Genomic DNA, 18,282 nt, shown 5'->3' with positions numbered 1-18,282 from the left:
ATGGAGCAGAATATTAAAAAATACAATTTACGGTCGCTGCCCGGGGGTCGCCGGGGCGCACCTGGAGCCGGTGCTGGGTGCTACAGTTTACGGGACACCGGTGACGAGGCGCTGAGCAGGCGGGCACTCGTTACACAAGATGCTACAGCCGGTCGTCGGGAGTTGAACAGGCGGACTCACGACGTAGAAGCTACAGCCGACATTATAGACGACGACTCTACCTCTTTATACTCATCCATTCCTTCAACCCCTCCTTCGTATATGACAAAACGAACTTCATCATCTAGTACACTTGATAGTGTTGTGCAAGAGGCCAATATTGACCATGTACTTGCACCCACATCAAGTATCCCTCGTAAGCGCAAACGATGGACAGTTGAAATGAATAAATTCATACTGCGCACTTATCTTTTATTAACATCACTAGATACTGACAAAAATGCCTATTTAGAAGCACTCCATCTGAGATTTATAGAAAAATACCCACATATGCAAGTCAGCCGTCAGAGAATAGGTGATCAGCGCAGAGCTATTTTACGAAATAAACTTCTTCCACAAACAACAATAAATGAAATTTATATGGAAGTGACAGAAAAATTACAGTGTAACCAAAACAATATAAACCAAATCACCAATGAACATTCACAAGTATCCAATAACATAAATCAACAAAATACTACACAACAGCCCACGCAGACATCTCAAATAAACTCAGAAACAGGAAATAAGCAAATTAAACAAACCCGATTAAAATGGACAACTGAACACAATGAAACCCTAATGCGATTATACTATCGAATCACACTTTTGGAGACAAATAAAACTGCTTATAGGAAGAGCTTACATGAGAGTTTTATTACCCACTTTCCATCACTCGCTCATTTGAGTGAACAAAGAATAGCTGATCAGAGAAGGGCTATCATAAATAATAAATATATAAGTGAAAACAGATTAAATACAATAAGACAAGAAGTGTCTGAAGAGCAACTCACTCAATCAAATCAAATCAACACAGATAATCTAAATCCTGATACAAACACTACACATAATTTTGTCAATGATAATATTGAAATAGAAATAAATAGCATGTATAATATAGAACAAAATGATCAACAACTATCATCTCCAATGAATACAAGAAACCTAGAAAGAGACTTGAAAATTGACCAACTTTTCGAACAAGCATTGCAATACTATAAATTTACTAACCCAACATCCAGAACATATATACCTAAACAAAAATCATCATATAAATTTGCGAAAATAGTTGATTACATAAATACAATAATTATCCCTGAAAACATCAACAACAATACAGACTTTAACACTCTACAGACTATTATATATTGTGCAGCCTGGACGGCCTCTAAAGCTAATGGGGCAAAATTAGAGTTGAGATCAACAGATAAAGAAAAAATTACTCAAAAACAATACAAACCGAGCTGGCAGAAACGACTAGAGCATAAGGTAAATGACCTCAGAGCAAAAATAGGTAAAGTAACACAATTTATTAACGGAAATAGAAATAAAAAGCTTAAGATACAAGTAAATAAAATAAAAGAGCAGTACAAAATCCATTCCATACATGAATCACCAAATACATGTTTTACACATATATTAGACACACTGAAACAAAAACTTTCAGTTACATCGGGTCGGCTAAGAAGATATAATGCATGTACACTAAGAAAACAACAAAATAATCAATTCGACACTAACGAAAAACAATTTTACCGAAACATTAAACAAAATACGACAAACACACAACACAATAATAGCAATGAGATTGACACACCCAACCCCGAAGAATTACAATCTTTCTGGGCAGGAATATGGGAACAACCTGTTCGACACAATTGCTCTGCTGAATGGATCCAAAAAGAAATTAACAAAAGTGATATAACAATAGAACCAATGGCATTTGAACATATTCCGACAGATATATTTGAAAAGGTACTTCGTAATTCATATAATTGGAAATCACCAGGTTCAGATTATATACATTGTTATTGGTATAAAAAATTTACAAATACTCATATCCATTTACTTAACTACATAAACAATTTTATCCAAGACTCTAATACGATGCCTTCCTATCTAACAATGGGAATAACATTTATGATACCAAAAGACCACAATGACCGTAAGAATCCGTCCAAATATAGACCTATAACTTGCCTACAAACACTATACAAAATACTTACTGCCTGCATAGCTGAATTAATATATCAACATGTTGACACTAATAATATTTTGAACGAAGAACAAAAAGGATGCCGGAAATTTTCTCAAGGATGTAAGGAGCAATTAATTATAGATTCAGTAATACTAAAACAAGTTCATAAAGCTAAATCAAACTTACACACTATGTATATTGATTACAAAAAGGCATATGACTCAATACCTCACACTTGGTTAGTACAAATCTTAGAAATGTATAAAATTCATCCAAAAATAACAACTTTCTTGAAAACAACAATGGCAAACTGGACAACACAATTACAACTTAAAACCCTCACAGCTACAATACAAACTATACCGATCAAAATACAACGAGGCATATTCCAAGGAGACGCCCTCAGCCCACTCTGGTTCTGTTTGGCTCTAAATCCTCTCTCAAATATGCTTAACTCTTCTTCAGTAGGATACCCTTTAAACTATAAAGAAACTGATGATCAGTCTTCAAATATGAATAAAAATGTATTAAACCATTTATTGTATATGGATGATATAAAGTTATATGCCGAAACCGAAAACCAACTGAACCAATTAACGAAAATAGTAGAACAATTTACAAATGACATAAAAATGGAGTTTGGATTAGAGAAATGTAAAATAAATTCCATTAGGGCAGGAAGTCAACACCCATATAACTACACATTAGAATCAGGAGAACAAATAACATCACTTAGCGAACAAGAAGTATATAAATATTTAGGTTACAACCAAGCACTTTTTATAAACCATAAAGAAATAAAACTAAAACTACAGCAACAATTCCGACACAGACTGAATGTGGTATTAAAAACCCAACTTAATTCCAGAAATATGATTAAAGCGATAAACACGTATGCTATACCCATACTGACTTATTCTTTCGGCATAATAAACTGGACCAAATCAGACCTAAAATCATTACAGCGCACAATCAACATAAATATGACAAAACATCGTAAACACCACCCTAGATCTTGCATACAAAGATTAACTCTACCTAGAAAAGAAGGAGGCAGGGGTTTGATTGATATCGTAAACTTACACAACACACAAATTTCAAGTTTAAGACAATATTTCTTCAGCAAAATGGAATCATCAGCGCTTCACAAATCCATAGTACAAAATGACAATAAATTGACACCTTTAAATTTAAAAGATGGAAGTACACAGACAAATGAGACGCTCGTCAACAATCAAACTAAACTGACGGCGTGGTCTGAAAAGTCCTTACATGGGAGACACCGACACGACTTATGTCAATCTAATGTCGATAAAGAAGCATCGAACGCATGGCTAAGTCGAGGAATTTTATACCCAGAGACTGAAGGTTTTATCATAGCTATACAGGATCAAGTCATTGAGACCAGAAACTATCAGAAATATATTACAAAAACACTCACCTCTGATACATGTAGAAAATGCAATAGCTCTCCAGAAACAATTCAACACATTACAGGCTCATGCAAGGCAATAGTACAGACAGACTACAAGCACAGACACGATCAAGTAGCTAATATTATTCACCAAAACCTAGCACACAAGTACAATCTAATACAAAACACACATACTCCATATTACAAATACACTCCACAAACTGTGTTAGAAAGCGCGACATATAAGCTATATTTTGACCGAGCCATACTCACTGATAAGACCATACATTACAATAGACCAGACATAATCTTACAAAATAAAACGAATAAAATAACTTACCTAATAGATATCGCCGTCCCCAATACACATAACATCCAGAAGACAATAGCGGAAAAAATAAGTAAATACACAGAACTGAAAGACGAAATAACAAGACTTTGGAAACAAGAAAAAGTTTATGTGATACCTATTGTCCTCTCAACCACAGGAGTTATACCCAAACATTTACACCATAGCCTGAAAGAAATAGACCTGCGTAAAACACTATATACAACACTACAAAAAGCTGTAATATTGAATACATGCAGAATTGTTCGAAAATTCCTGCAAATAGAAAACGAAACATTTAATAATACCACAGAGACATAACATGTAATAGTTGCATACACATAGCCATAGGTGCGTGAGCATGCACATGCATATGCATGCATGGGCGCGCACACACACACACACAAAAACTCACACACTGCACTTACTTGGTCTCGGCCCGTAAGTGCAGTATACGCAAAGTAGCGTATATACCAGCTATAGCTGAGTAATAAAGTTTGCATAAAAAAAAAATAATAATAATAATAATAATAATAATAATTTTTATTTCAGACTTTTTGGTCCATTAAATATTTATTAGTAACAATATTCTTAAAAACTAATGTTAGTAAATTTACATACACAATACACATACACACACATACACACATACAATATATTAAGCAGTATACAGATAATCACCGCTGCACAATTCCATTGGAAATTGCGCAGCAGTGATTAACGTACACACAGTCCAGCCTGCTTGCTATCATACTCAGGATGCTGTTGATTATGGATAATATGTATTGAAAATAAAATTTGCATTATAAGTAAATTTATTTGTAAAACTTTGTTTTTTTATAGTATATATCTACGTATGTGTGTACGTGTCTATGTAGTATCTGCGTGCGACCAATGGAAATTTGACATCATTTATTACCAAATAGAGGGTAAAAGAGGAAGGGGAAGACCGAGAAAAAACTACATGAGAGAGATGATAAAGAAACACTAGGTGTTATGTTGTATATGGAGGTCAAAGATATGGTCTGCAATAGAGTTGCCTGGGAGAGAATGAATGCATAGTGCCCCGATAAGAGGAAACTCTCAAATGAAACGAAGATTACCAAGCACGAGTATTATTTGTTATATTTCTAAAAGCTAACTTTTATTTTCTTAATTCGGTGAAAAGAGCTTCTCGTACAATATGAATTGCATATATTTATAAACAAGTTCGTAAAAACATCGTTCCATTTAGAATTCAAAGGAAAATATGGTGTTAATAAAAAGCTGTGTATTCACTAAGAGGGCAAATGTTCAGCGATGCGTCTCGTTAGTATAGTCACAGACGTTGCGCTAAATAGTGTTTCGTCATACGAGAAATACGGCCACATGGCGTGACTTTTCACAATAAAATTACTTGTACGATCACTGAAGAAAATAAAATCAGTGCGAGTTGAACTTACGTGTCGAGGGTTCCGTACATAAATGTATAAATATGAGGTAAAGTAACTTTTATTGCACATATTACGATACAGATATCCAATAATAATTATTATTGATACTAATATGAGTATAATTTGTAATTTTTTATTTTGAGCCCTATTGTGATTAAATAAGGGAGAGGGGGGATTGTTTTTTCTCATATTTTCGATCATACCTAAAAATCACGCAGCATAAAAACAAATATAAAATCAGTTTTTAAATGCACAAACGAATCCCTTTCATATTATATTCCACTTAGACTAGTAACCTTTTTGAACACTTAGTTGTTTTAGAGAGTTAAAAAAAAAACATTTTTTCTGTTATTTTTATTGTAATATGTATAATAAATTTACATATTAGGCTAATAATATGTAAGTAGTATCAGTAAAAGTTACATCTAAGCAACTATGCTGAAATATATCTCAGCTGTGACAGATGGACGGATAAAGTCTCACCATAAGGGTTCCTTTATACATGCCTTTACCTTGTAAGTATAGAATCGTAAAAATTGTACAAAAAAATTATAACTGTTTAATGTAAAAAAAGAACTAAATAATAGTTAATGATAATCTCTTAGTAATGTTACTATACAGCTTCTACAGAGGTGAATAACAAAAATTTAATAATACAAAATATTGAAAAATAAATTTAGAATCGTAACGTTTACTAGCAAGGAGTTGGTATCGTGTCGTATCAATAGGTGAAGAGACTTGCTAAAAATCGTAGTGAGTGGCAAGAGCTCCACCGACAAGAGCGCAGCTCTTAAATAGAATAGATAGAACGTTTACTGAGAGCCAGCATTAGCCATTGTTAGTTAAATACTGGGATTATTAAAACAAACAACAAAATGGCATCAACACTAGAAGATAAATTGTGTTTATTTTCTTATTCAATTGATTTATTATACTTAACAAATTTTGCGGAATAAACTTATTCTTTTCCCAAGAATATGGATGCAATCTGCAGAATATCTAGTCATATATACAGACATAGCAGTGGTAGAGACGTCGATATTTATGAGCTGCCTATAATACTTGTTATGTATCTACAACCTCGCCAAGTATTCTGTCTGCACCCAAATGCGAAATTTATTCAGGAGTGAAAACCTAATTGGACGATCTAACGAAATACTCTGCCCCAGGGATTCTTGGTTTGATGAGGTAGGTGATTCCGCTCAGGATAAGTAAGATAAGTTCTAATATGTAATGTTTGGAAGAAATTGATGTAATACAAACAGAGGAGAACATACGACAGCGAGATCGAAACAAATATAGGTTGAGTGACTTGAATGACAAGCGTGTATAGCGTCGATCATGCACGGGCTTTTTAATGACCATATAATTTTAGAAATAGTCATTACTTAAATAGATATATGTGTACTTATATGTAAATATTAATAGAGGTTTAAAAGAGTTACTGTTGAGTTTCTTGCGGGCTTTTCTTAACAGATAACAACTTTCGGAACTCTGCAGTCGATTTGAAAAATAACAATTTAAAAGTAGACACGTCTGTCTGAATAAAGATGATTTGAATTCGAATTTAATTATGTTGAAGTATAGATTACCAGAGTATATTTCAAAAAATCTAGAATATAGTAAATAGGAATGATAGGTAGGTAAGTATACATATAAACGGCGGGCGACACAGTGTGCGCGTACATAGGTTGATGGGCCGCTATGATAGATCCTGCGAGGTTTGTCGGTGTTAAGAGCATAGGTCGTAAATCGTAGGCCGTAGCATGATACTCAGATGGTATAGTTTGTGTGATACATCTATGTGTATAATAAAAATGTGACATAACAATGGTGAACTTAGGAACTGGGTCAACATAATATAGAAAATTTTTACTGTGGTGAAATGTCTCATTCCCAAGGGAAAATAAAAGGCTCGCAGCATGGCCAACGTCACGGATACAGTAGGTTTATAAATTTTAACGAGTTTATAAGTGGAGTGGACAAGAGAACCAAAATTGAGAAAGTATAGGCGGAACAACTAACAAATTTTTACCGGCGACTACGTCCGCGTAATCGTCATAAGTAAATCCGCCGGAATTATTAGTAGTCTACATACTTATTAATTCCAGATAGTATGTGTACTCGTATACTAAATTTCAGGAGAAATTGTTGAGTCATTAAAGCGCCAGGAGGTCATAAATAAACACACTTTCACGTTTATAATATTAGTAGTTTATGAAAGAAGATAATATATTAAATGGTGTACTTTTCCATAAATACTTGTAATAATAACGCTGCTGTACTAATTTTCTTCTTGGAAAGCTAAAATTCTCATATCATTTTCTTGTTTATTAGTAAATCTAAACAAATTTATATGAAAATCTCTTACGAACATTTTTTGAAAAAACATTATCTAAAAATAGGCGAATTGATTTTACTTATTTTACTTTTAAGAAAGAACATTTACTTTGATGAGATTTTATATGCTATTATTATATTTTAAAAAACGCAACTGAAATAATGTTGCCTACAAAATTAGAAAAATATAAAAATTTTATGTGGAAATGTGATTCTGATTTTCATCAAAAGTAAAATTCACAAACTTTTCTTTTAACAAAATATTTACTATGACTTCCTTTTTTATTGAATTCATAACCCGTTATTTGCAGAATTCATTCATTGTTGTACTCGTATTCTTTAAATAATATTTAGAAAGTTAAAATGAAATCTGTTTTTACTTCTCTATTTTCTCAATAAAGCCTGTCCTCCTGCATATATGACATTTGAAATTATAAAAATGTACTTTTAGATCTACAAAAAATATTTTAAACTTTGCGATTTTACTATCCTCAAAAGAGATGGGTTAATGTGCCTCTTTCAGTATATGTTTAGAAGGTAAGAAAAACTCTTCTGGATTGTATTGTGTAGCTCTTTATATGTTTAACTTGTAATATACGTTTAGGTCCACAGTTTTTTTAAAGTAGTCTTGCTGTTACACATAATCTGTATATATTTAATAAAATAGAATGAAAAAATCAGACAAATTTTAAAGTCAGTTAATAAAACGAGAACTTTTTAACTAACTTTTAAAAGAAGATTTAGGCATTAATTAAAATGAATTTTTGTTTCTTTTTTACGGCGCATCATAATTATTTCCGGTATTAGCAATTTGATTCAGAATTTTTTTGCAATAGAAAAAGTTCAGAATTGTATCTGCCGTCAATTATGGAATTTTCAGTTGATTTAACGATGGTATTAATTGGAAGTCATTGATTTTGAATCTTATGGATTTCTATGGATTTTTTTTTATTTTTATGGTTTAGTTAAAATATGTATTGTTAGTGTAAATATGAAGTACATAAATTACATTCTCTGAGCAGGAATGCAGGAAGCATAATTTCTAAACTAATATTATAAAGAGGTAAGATTTGATCGTTTGTTTGTTTTTTTATTTTGTGATTGATAAATTCAAGAACTACCCAACTGATTTTAAAATTTTTTTCACGTATAAAAAACTACATTATCAGCGTGTAACATAAGCTATATATTATTTCGAAAGTTCTATCTACCGCGAAGTCGGGTCGGATCGCTAGTATATAATAGGTTCACGCTGTCTAGAGAACAAAATATAATATGGGTAGGTACGTAAAATGTTCTCACTTTGGCCCGAATAACGAGATATGTATAAGGCAGTAAAACTTGATCGGCACTTTATGTAAAATAAAGCGGTTTGATCAATCGAAAAGGTTTAATACTAAGGGATGAAAGTTTGCCACGTAAATCCTATTAAATGTTATTAAGAGAAATGTGATAGAAAATGTTCTTATCTTTTTTTAATTTTTAAACATTTTATAATTTAAATTTTGTATAAAGAATGTAATTTGACAGTTAATAAAGTTTCAATATAATAATTGCCGTGCTGGCATAGAATGGGCCATCCCTTTCTTTTCCGTGGATGTGGTAAGAGGCAACTAAGGAGGGCGAGGGATGGACAGCATCTGCGTAACTGCGGTTGCCAATCCCTCTGTCAAGTGTCGTAACTACTGGCAAAACTCCTTTTATGGGGAAGGTTTACCTTGTGTTGGTATCTGTACCTGCAGTACTTATTTTTTTTATTAAGTTTACTGTTAAGTAAGCAATTGATGTCTATTTTGTAAAGTGCTCTTTATTTTCTACTAACATTTAATAGAAGTTTTGTAATTGTTATTGTCAAAATCTTTATTGTGCATAATTTATATTGGACACATTAAAAGATGTAATATACAATGGCGGTCTTATCCCATAGAGGGACTCTTACAGTCAACCTTTGAGAAGCTGAAAAAACTATAGAATGTTCAAGCGTAAAATCGTACAGCTAAAGATAAATTTCAATAATATCTACTTAAAATTAAACCAATAACACAATAACAAGTAACTATCTACATATGTAAATAATAAAAAAAAACCCACACACATAAATACATATAAACAACACATGCATAGATACATATATTTACAGTTTTATTAAAGGAATATATTTATTTGCAAATAGGCTATTATGGGGAAGGCAATCAATCATTCCGATGCATTAGTAAGAAGATATTTTATCGTACAACAATAGATCAACACTATCCAGACAAAAGAAGGTTGCTCATTTATAAGACTGTGTCTGAAGGCAGAACAATCAAAAAACCTAAACCGATGAATACCTTAGATCATACACTTACCTTAAAATGGAGTGTATATTGATTAAAGCCTTTATATTGGTAAAGGCTTTATTAAAAACATGTCAACTTTTTTATTTATGTGTGTATGAATAGTGATACTAGAATGTATATTAATACTTATACATTATTCAATATATGGAATGAATTTATATTGCAAGGTTAAGTTGACAAATAATTCTAGAGGGAGACTTTGTACAAAAGTTGTGTGCTTGAGTATCTCTGTCCTATTCGTGTTTCTACCGTGAAGCAGTTGTGTTTGCATGGCTGTGTTTCAGTTTTTTTCAATGGATTGGTAACCCTGCTTGCACTATCGGTATACGCTGGCGAGGCACCAGTGAGGGATGACAGGTGACGATGAAAGCAGGTCGGTTAGCCTATCGTGATAAATTCTACTAAATTTAACGATGATGATTTCCAGGGGTACCGCGTAGAGGTCGACCCGATAGCGTGTATTGCTGGCAATGGTTCAGTTAGACCCCGTTACTAACAATCTCTTTCCCCTCGCTGTGTTTCGGTTTGAAGGATGAAATATGGCAGTGAAATTACAGTGTACAGAGGCAGAACATCTTAGTCCTTAGGACTGGCAACGAATGGGGATATCATATACGATATAGTATACTCTCTTATGTCCATGTTTCAAGTTTATAGGAGACGGTTACCACTTTACATCAGATGAATCATCAGCTTGTTTGCCATTCTAAGTTGCATTAAAAATATATACAAAGTATATTTATTTCTATATTTGAAAGGACGTGGGAAATATAATGATATTTATGTTTGCGATTACTTTTTTGTTAATAATAACAAAGAAAGTATAGACTTAAAATATGTATTCATTATATTATTCATTGGGGCCGATTCTAAGGCGCTATTTGTCTAAACCCAACACTTAAACTAATATTTTAGTTTGACAGATTATTCACTTGTCATTGTATATTTTTATTTATGGTGCAATAAAGAGTTAAAGAAATAAATAAATAAATTTGCAATAATTTTGACTCAAATCTTTTAGAAATTTAGTCCATATTGGTCTTTAGAATAAAGATTTCGCTATGATATCAAATTGGAATTTTAATTTTAGGGACAAGTTAAGAGAAGTGGCGTCTTAGAATGGACCCCTTAACAAAAAATATTAGAGTAGATAATTAATACAAATTAATATTAGAGGAAATAATTATTATTTACTCTAATATTAATTTGCATTTAATGTATATTTCTATTAATTATATGCAAAAAACAGCCTTGTGGTCCTTTGTGGTCCCAGTGTAGAATAGGCCAGGCAACCCCTTCCTTTCCCGTGGGTGTCTTAAGAGGCAACTAAGGGAACTTAATAGTAGAGGAATGGGCAGCAGCGTCCATTTTAAAACATCTCTTAAAGTCTAACTGCGGTTGCCAACCCGTCTGTCAAGCGTGGCAACTGCTAGCAAAACTCTCTTTATGAGGGAGACTAATATTCAGCAGTGGTCAGTAAACGGCTGAAATGATAAATGACATAAGAAAAAATACTATATATATTTAATCCATTTACTAGCAACGTCGAAAAATGATACGATTTGTTTTTTAAAAAAAAATGTGTTAAATTTAGTCAATATATGATCCATCTTTTAGATTAATCTTAAGAAATATGATCTATATTATATCGTACATGCTATTACTGGATTGAAAATACGGTCTACATAAATTGAAGTAAGGTTCCTACACGAAAATGATGTACTTGGTAAAAATTGATGGAAAGTCAAGAATTAGTTCGTATAGGACGCCTGTATGGAAAGGGGTAGGCCTCTAGGGCGTAATAGCGCGGTCTCGCAAACGAGTTGAACGCGCGAAAGTTTCCACTTTTTGCACTTTGGGAACAAGAAATATAACAAACTTCGAGAAACGGACCAGTAAACCCTAGGTAGTTTTCTGGCAAAATTCCTTTTAACCTTAGTGTATAAATAACGTCTTTCAAATAATGAGTTACTTTTACATTTAATAATGTTGCAGAGGTCGCAGAAGTATTTTTATATTTTTTACTAGCTGTTTCTAATGACTTTGCTCGCGTACATCAACGTTATAAATTATCCTACATTATAGCATGAAGCAGTTTTGTTTGCATAGCTGTGTTTCGGGTTGAAGGGTGGGATATGGCATGAATTTACTGGGTACAGAGGAATAACACCTGAGTCCTCAGAAATGGTAACGCATGGGGGGTATCATGGGCGAAACAGTATACTCTGTTATGTCCACGGTATTGCTCATGTCTATAGGCGACGGTTACCACTTTCCATCAGGTGGTCCGTCAACTTGTTTGCCATTCTAAGTTGTATAAAAAAAAGCATAGAAAGTAAAATAACCTACCCGTTTGTCAAATTTTATTCAATTCCGTTCAGCCACATTCTCACAAACTTTCGTATTTATAACAGTAGTACTATTAGGATGAAATAGTAAGTAGAATATTATTTAAGATTCCTATTTATAAATTATTAAATATCTAATAAACCTGTTTTAGCTATTACAATTTAGTCTTTCTATTTTTTATATATAGATTAAAAATCTTTAGCATCCTACGAGAGGAGTATTCTACTATCGAAACTAAAAAATTCTAAAGAAACGTGGGTCAAAAAACAACAACACTTATTTAATAGAATTTTGAGTAATAATGAAATTAAGTTTCATTACTTTTAAATAAGAATACTTTCTTATACAAACTTCCATCCCTATTTTCACACCCTTAGGGGTCCAATGTTGAATCCTTTCTTATTACTCGTATAGGATGTAAACGGAACTTACTGTCAAAATGTTATATTCAAAAATTAGGAATTTACTATAATAATGTACACGTATATAGTATGTAAGTGAATTATATTACTATCATCATCATCATCAATGAAGTTTGGATTTCTTATTAATGAACACGAATAAAAATAAATTCTTTTTTATGATAATTATTATTACATACTGTGAAAGTTTAAATAAGTAATGTTTTTTATAATTGTTACAATGCAATTATTAAAATTAATATCTTATATAAAATATTTAAAATATGTAAAGAAAATGTAAATAATAATATACAAAAATGTAATAAAAATTAGTACTGGAAGTCGATTCTTTGATATTCTAATTGCTGGCAGGCGTCAGTAAAGCTTTTAAAAAAAAAGTTGAAACGTTTCTTTGTTCTTAGTTGGATTTTTCATCTCCTCGATGAAGTTGAAAGGAAAGAGCGCTTTCATTCATAGCTTATTTATTTAAGGTATGTAAATTAACTTTTCTATAAACGGTTCCCCTTAATCAACACGAATTCAAATTATATTAAAAGTTAGAATCATATTCTGATATTGTGGAGCTTCCTTTTATAATCTAATTACATAGTAGCCATTGGATTCATTTATAATTGTGACGCGTATTATATCACCTTCACAGATAAATCATACTGACTCAACATTGACAGAATTCTAAAAATTTTCGATCTGTATTGAAATCCCGCCAAAATAAATAAAGGCAATTTCTTAGCACACTCGAAACTGCAACGACAAGGATGCTTACTTTTTGACAATGTTTATAAAACTGCTATAGGATCGGTGACGATGTACTCTCCGAATTATAGGCAATTCAAACAATTTGTGAACAAGGGTTTTATTTTGACGGAATAAGGACGATCCAATGGACAGAAGTTAATAGCACTGATAAAGCAAGTAACAAGGACAACATAGTTTTAAATGATTATAATAGTATGATTACGAGACGCGATGGAGTTAGGATTATATTACACAAAGGAAAATAGAGAACTTGGCACAATCACTAGCAACATTAATGGCTTTCATGTCAAGGGTTTTAAGAGCATGCAACAGAGTATGTAGACTGCCCTGAACAGATATTCATTTTTAATAGGTTTATTAAAGCCGATTTAAAAATCAATAAAAATTAAATAATATTTTAACTTATAATTTATATCTTTCCTAAATTTTCATAAGCAATGTACGGTGCATTGGTCGCTCAGCCACTCAATTTATTCATTCGAGGACACCTCATTAAACTCATGCGATCAGCGCATAGCCTACAGTTTGGCAGGTTGGTGGCTGAAGTTTGCCTCGATGAGCTGAGTCGGCGGTAAAAGTTGGCACATCAATATGCAGGAGCGACTGGCTCGTGGCCAACCCTAGGATACGCCAATTGAATATTTTGGCTGTTCCCAGGACCCGCTACACATTCGCGATACAAAACTTGTGACAAGTTTAATGGTGTGCTCATAATAACGTGTCCACTCGCCATCATTTCTCATTTTTTCGCTTCAAGGGTCTGACGGGAGGCGAGTAGGTATTTTCGAAATGTCATTCCACTGAGGGAAGTCGTGAAGGGTATGTTATGAAATTTTTATAAAGTTGAGCTTTTTGTTGCTCGTATATATAGAATTGTATCTCTACTTATTTTTGTAACTTTTGAAGAATGTATTTTTTAGATGGTAATGGAAACTTGGTAGATTACATTTATTTCTACGATAAGAATAAACATAAGAATAAATCAATCAATCATATTTGGGATGAAGTAAGTCGTAAACCTTGATATTCCAGTAAAGCAATATATTATCCTATTTAAATTAGTACATAAATTTCCAATTAATAATACATGGAAATTATTTCTAATTTTAGTCACAGTACCTATGTATATGTAAAATTATCTTATACATAATAATTTGAAAAAACTAACTGTTAAGTTTCTTGTGGGTTCTTTTTAGTCGATAATAACATCCCAAAGCAACAGTAAAATCATATTAATTCAATTTAAAAGTGCTCGTAAACAAGTCTATTTGAATAAAAATTATTTCTATTCCACTCTATTCTAAATAAATAATATTTTGCTTATTTATTATTATAAGAAAATTTCTTGCGATTGAAGATGCTGTCTTTTGCGGAGCAAAATCCTAGTGACCTGTGTTTCGAAAACGATATCGATTAAGATTGTATATTACCTCAACTATATTCGTGTAAATAAAATGAATCAATAAAGTGTTGATTTAAGAAGACATTCTTCTTAAATCAACACTGTTTCTACGTGTACAATAAAACATCGGAAAAGCACGTAAAGACGGTAGTAGGTATTGCCGAATTTGGTTTAGTAAAGTTCTTATTGGAAACAAAAAGAACTAGTGTTTCTCACAATTAGAGCTAGCTTCCGTAAACGTTCTCCTTCTACTAGTTTGTATGCAAGTGATGTTTTTCATAAACAATTTTAGGTAGGGTTGTACATTTTAAAATATTTACGAAATATAAATCTGTATTTAAATACTGTTGAAAAAAAGTCTTGTTTTCGTTCGGGCACCTGAAAAACTATTAGATCAACTTTGGTATATTGCATAGAAATATACCAAAATATTCATAAAGTAATTACGATTAAGATGATGGTTCGATTGAAGCGTAATTAATTTCGATTTTATATTTATTGGGAGACTTTGTACAAAAGTCGATTACTTGGGTACCTCTGTCCCACTTGTGTTTCAATCGTAAAACAGTTGTGTTTGCATGGCTGTGTTTCGGTTTGAACGATGGGATATGGCGTCAATTTACTGGGTACGGAGGAATAACACCTGAGTCCTCAAGAATGGCAACGCATGGGGGGTATCATGGGCGAAACAGTATACTCTGTTATGTCCATGGTACTGCTCATGTCTATATTCGACGGTTACCACTTTCTATCAGGGGTCCGTCAGCTTGTTTGCCATTCTAAGTTGTATAAAAAAAATTACTTCAATAAATATTATGGCCTATTAACACTGAAAACTTCGTTTAATTTATACATATTTTGCAATTGATCTACAGTAATCATTTTAATGAAAATGATTGAAATTGAATTGAACGTTTGAGATGAATGAAAAATAGATCATGAATATATTTTATATATATGTATTGAATATATTTTAAATTTAAGTAGTCAGCAGTGAACCCTAATGCCACTGGTGGGCGGGAGGACATTGAAAAACTGTAATTATAGGAAAAGGAAATTCGTTACACGTCCAAGATCTTTCATCTCGTTCCTTTCTTATTTACGTATTATTAAATATTTCATATTATCTTTTTGACATTATCAGTATATGTATTTTTAAACATCACAAGATCTACATTATTAAATAGGAACAATAAAGAGTTTTCGTTTATTTTTGTAATGCATAAATAAATGCTTAATAAAATGGCATTACTGATGCTTCAGTTACACATTTTCTATTCACAAAGTCTATATAATATCAAAATAAGTAATCGCATTTCATTTTAAATTCAAATAATGGTAATTTGTCTGTACTAGCGCATGACTTAAAATGACTATCGTCGATTTCGTTGAAACTATAATTTTTAGTATAGTCATCTGTTTCATTCTATTTGTTACTGAACGATGTACCTTACGATATAACATGTTGGCAAGTAAGATCCACATAATTAGAATAGGTATTTCTTAACGTAAATAGAAGAGACTATGCTAGAAGTTTCTTTGTATGACAAAACTTAGAAATAAGATATCTGTATAAGAATCAAAGTCAATATAATCAGAGGGATCAGTAAATACTTCAGATTTGCTGAACCTTCGGATTATATTGGTCATGGGGCAATGGGTTGGCTATATAAATCGAATAACTGACAATTCATAGGGGAAAAAAGTACATATGAGGTGACCCTGTACAGGTAAACATTGCGTTAGCCTGTAAGACGATAGATAACCTTTATATTTACAAGGAGTTAGTGACTGCACGTTAGTGACGTGATTCAGGCCATGCCCAGTCAATTAAAGATGCTATGTTTAGACAATTAAGAGTTAAAATGATAAAGTGTACTCGTATCCCAAAAGTAAAACATAAGTAAAAATAATATTCAAATACGTTACACATTAAAAAAAAAAAAACATACCAAAACCATAGTCAAAACTGTCTTTAAGTATACACAGCCATAACATAAATCAGTGAAGTTTCCACAATAAACTAATAAAATGAATGAGAGCAGGTGATTAACATAAATAAATAAATATATACATATATATGTACTCTCTAACGTGTTTTTTAATTTTTAATGACAGAAACGTTCTATTTTTTTATTATTAAAAACAGAAGACAGTACCCAGTTGAAAACATTTAAATTTCATGGCACCGAACTCGTTAATAGAATCTATTGTTGCTCTTATACGGATTCGATAATAAAATAACGAGGGAATTTCTCACCAGTAAACCTATCGAATCCTCCAGAACGAGTCTGGCTGGTCGTTAGATAAAATTGCGATTGTGAGGTGATCCACGCACGAGGAAGCGACGAGCTCACATAATCGAGCTGTTGCTCGTGGATCGACGCCTTTATTCTTGTAATTTGTGTTCGTGAACCAACGGCCCAGACCCCAAATCACTTTATCTAATAAGACAATTTTGGTCTTTGTGTGTGAAACAAAGGACTATATTGTTAACAAGAACTATTCACGTGGAATAATGCTGCGAGGGGCCAAGTTTCTTTTTATTTTATAGGTGAAAGCGTCCAGGTATAAAATGACTTATATCTATCTATCCGTTAGTATATGGTGATGGTGTCATAGTATTAAGGGAATTACTATTATTATTTCAGCTGTTAACTGTCTACTGCTGGACAGTTAACTGTCCCCATAAGGGGAGCTTTGCCAGCGGTTGCCAAACCGCCTGCCTCACGCTTGGCAACCGCAGTTAATCTTTTAGAGATGTTTTAAGAGGGACGCTGCTGCCCATCCCTCACCCTTAAGGGATTAAGGCAATTAAGGGAATATCATTGATGATATTTCATTATTTTGTAGGGTGTGGCTTTATACATAAAATAAGTGACTAATATTGATCTTAAATTAAGGACTCCATAAACTAAGACTTACTTTACAAGGGCTGGGTACATTGTGGAGAAAAATAAATATGTAAATAATACATATATTTGTCTTTTTAAAAATTATATTAATAGTCTTAAATTAATACAAGGTATTTATATTTGTGATTATTGTACAATGAAAACTCAATTGAGTTTAGAAATGTGAAATTTTATTAAAAGAATTAGGGTCTAACTTTACGTATACTTTTTTTGTGTACGCTTTAGTTTCACCAATTTTGAACTGATCTTAATAATTCGTGTTTTTTTATATGCAATTAAGAATGGCAAGAAAACTGACGGCCCATCTGATGGAAAGTGATAACCGTCACCTATAGTGCATGAGCAGTACCATGAACATAACAGAGTATACTGTTTCGCCCATGATACCCTACATGCGTTGCAATTCCT

General features: G+C 32.4%; 1 protein-coding gene across 1 annotated transcript; it reads left to right on the top strand.

Moving 5' to 3' along the window:
- On the top strand, positions 1–4,239 carry LOC128202500 (uncharacterized). Its single transcript, XM_052903074.1, has 2 exons — positions 1–1,492; positions 1,646–4,239. Exons 1-2 carry the CDS (start codon positions 1–3, stop codon positions 4,237–4,239), a joined length of 4,086 nt encoding a protein of 1,361 aa, XP_052759034.1.
- The last annotated feature ends 14,043 nt before the right edge of the window (positions 4,240–18,282 follow it).

The sequence above is a fragment of the Galleria mellonella genome, unplaced genomic scaffold, assembly GCF_026898425.1.
Source record: "Galleria mellonella isolate WM207_F2 unplaced genomic scaffold, CSIRO_AGI_GalMel_v1 utg132, whole genome shotgun sequence".
NCBI lineage: Eukaryota > Metazoa > Arthropoda > Insecta > Lepidoptera > Pyralidae > Galleria > Galleria mellonella.
This window is presented reverse-complemented; position numbering and strand designations above follow the sequence as displayed.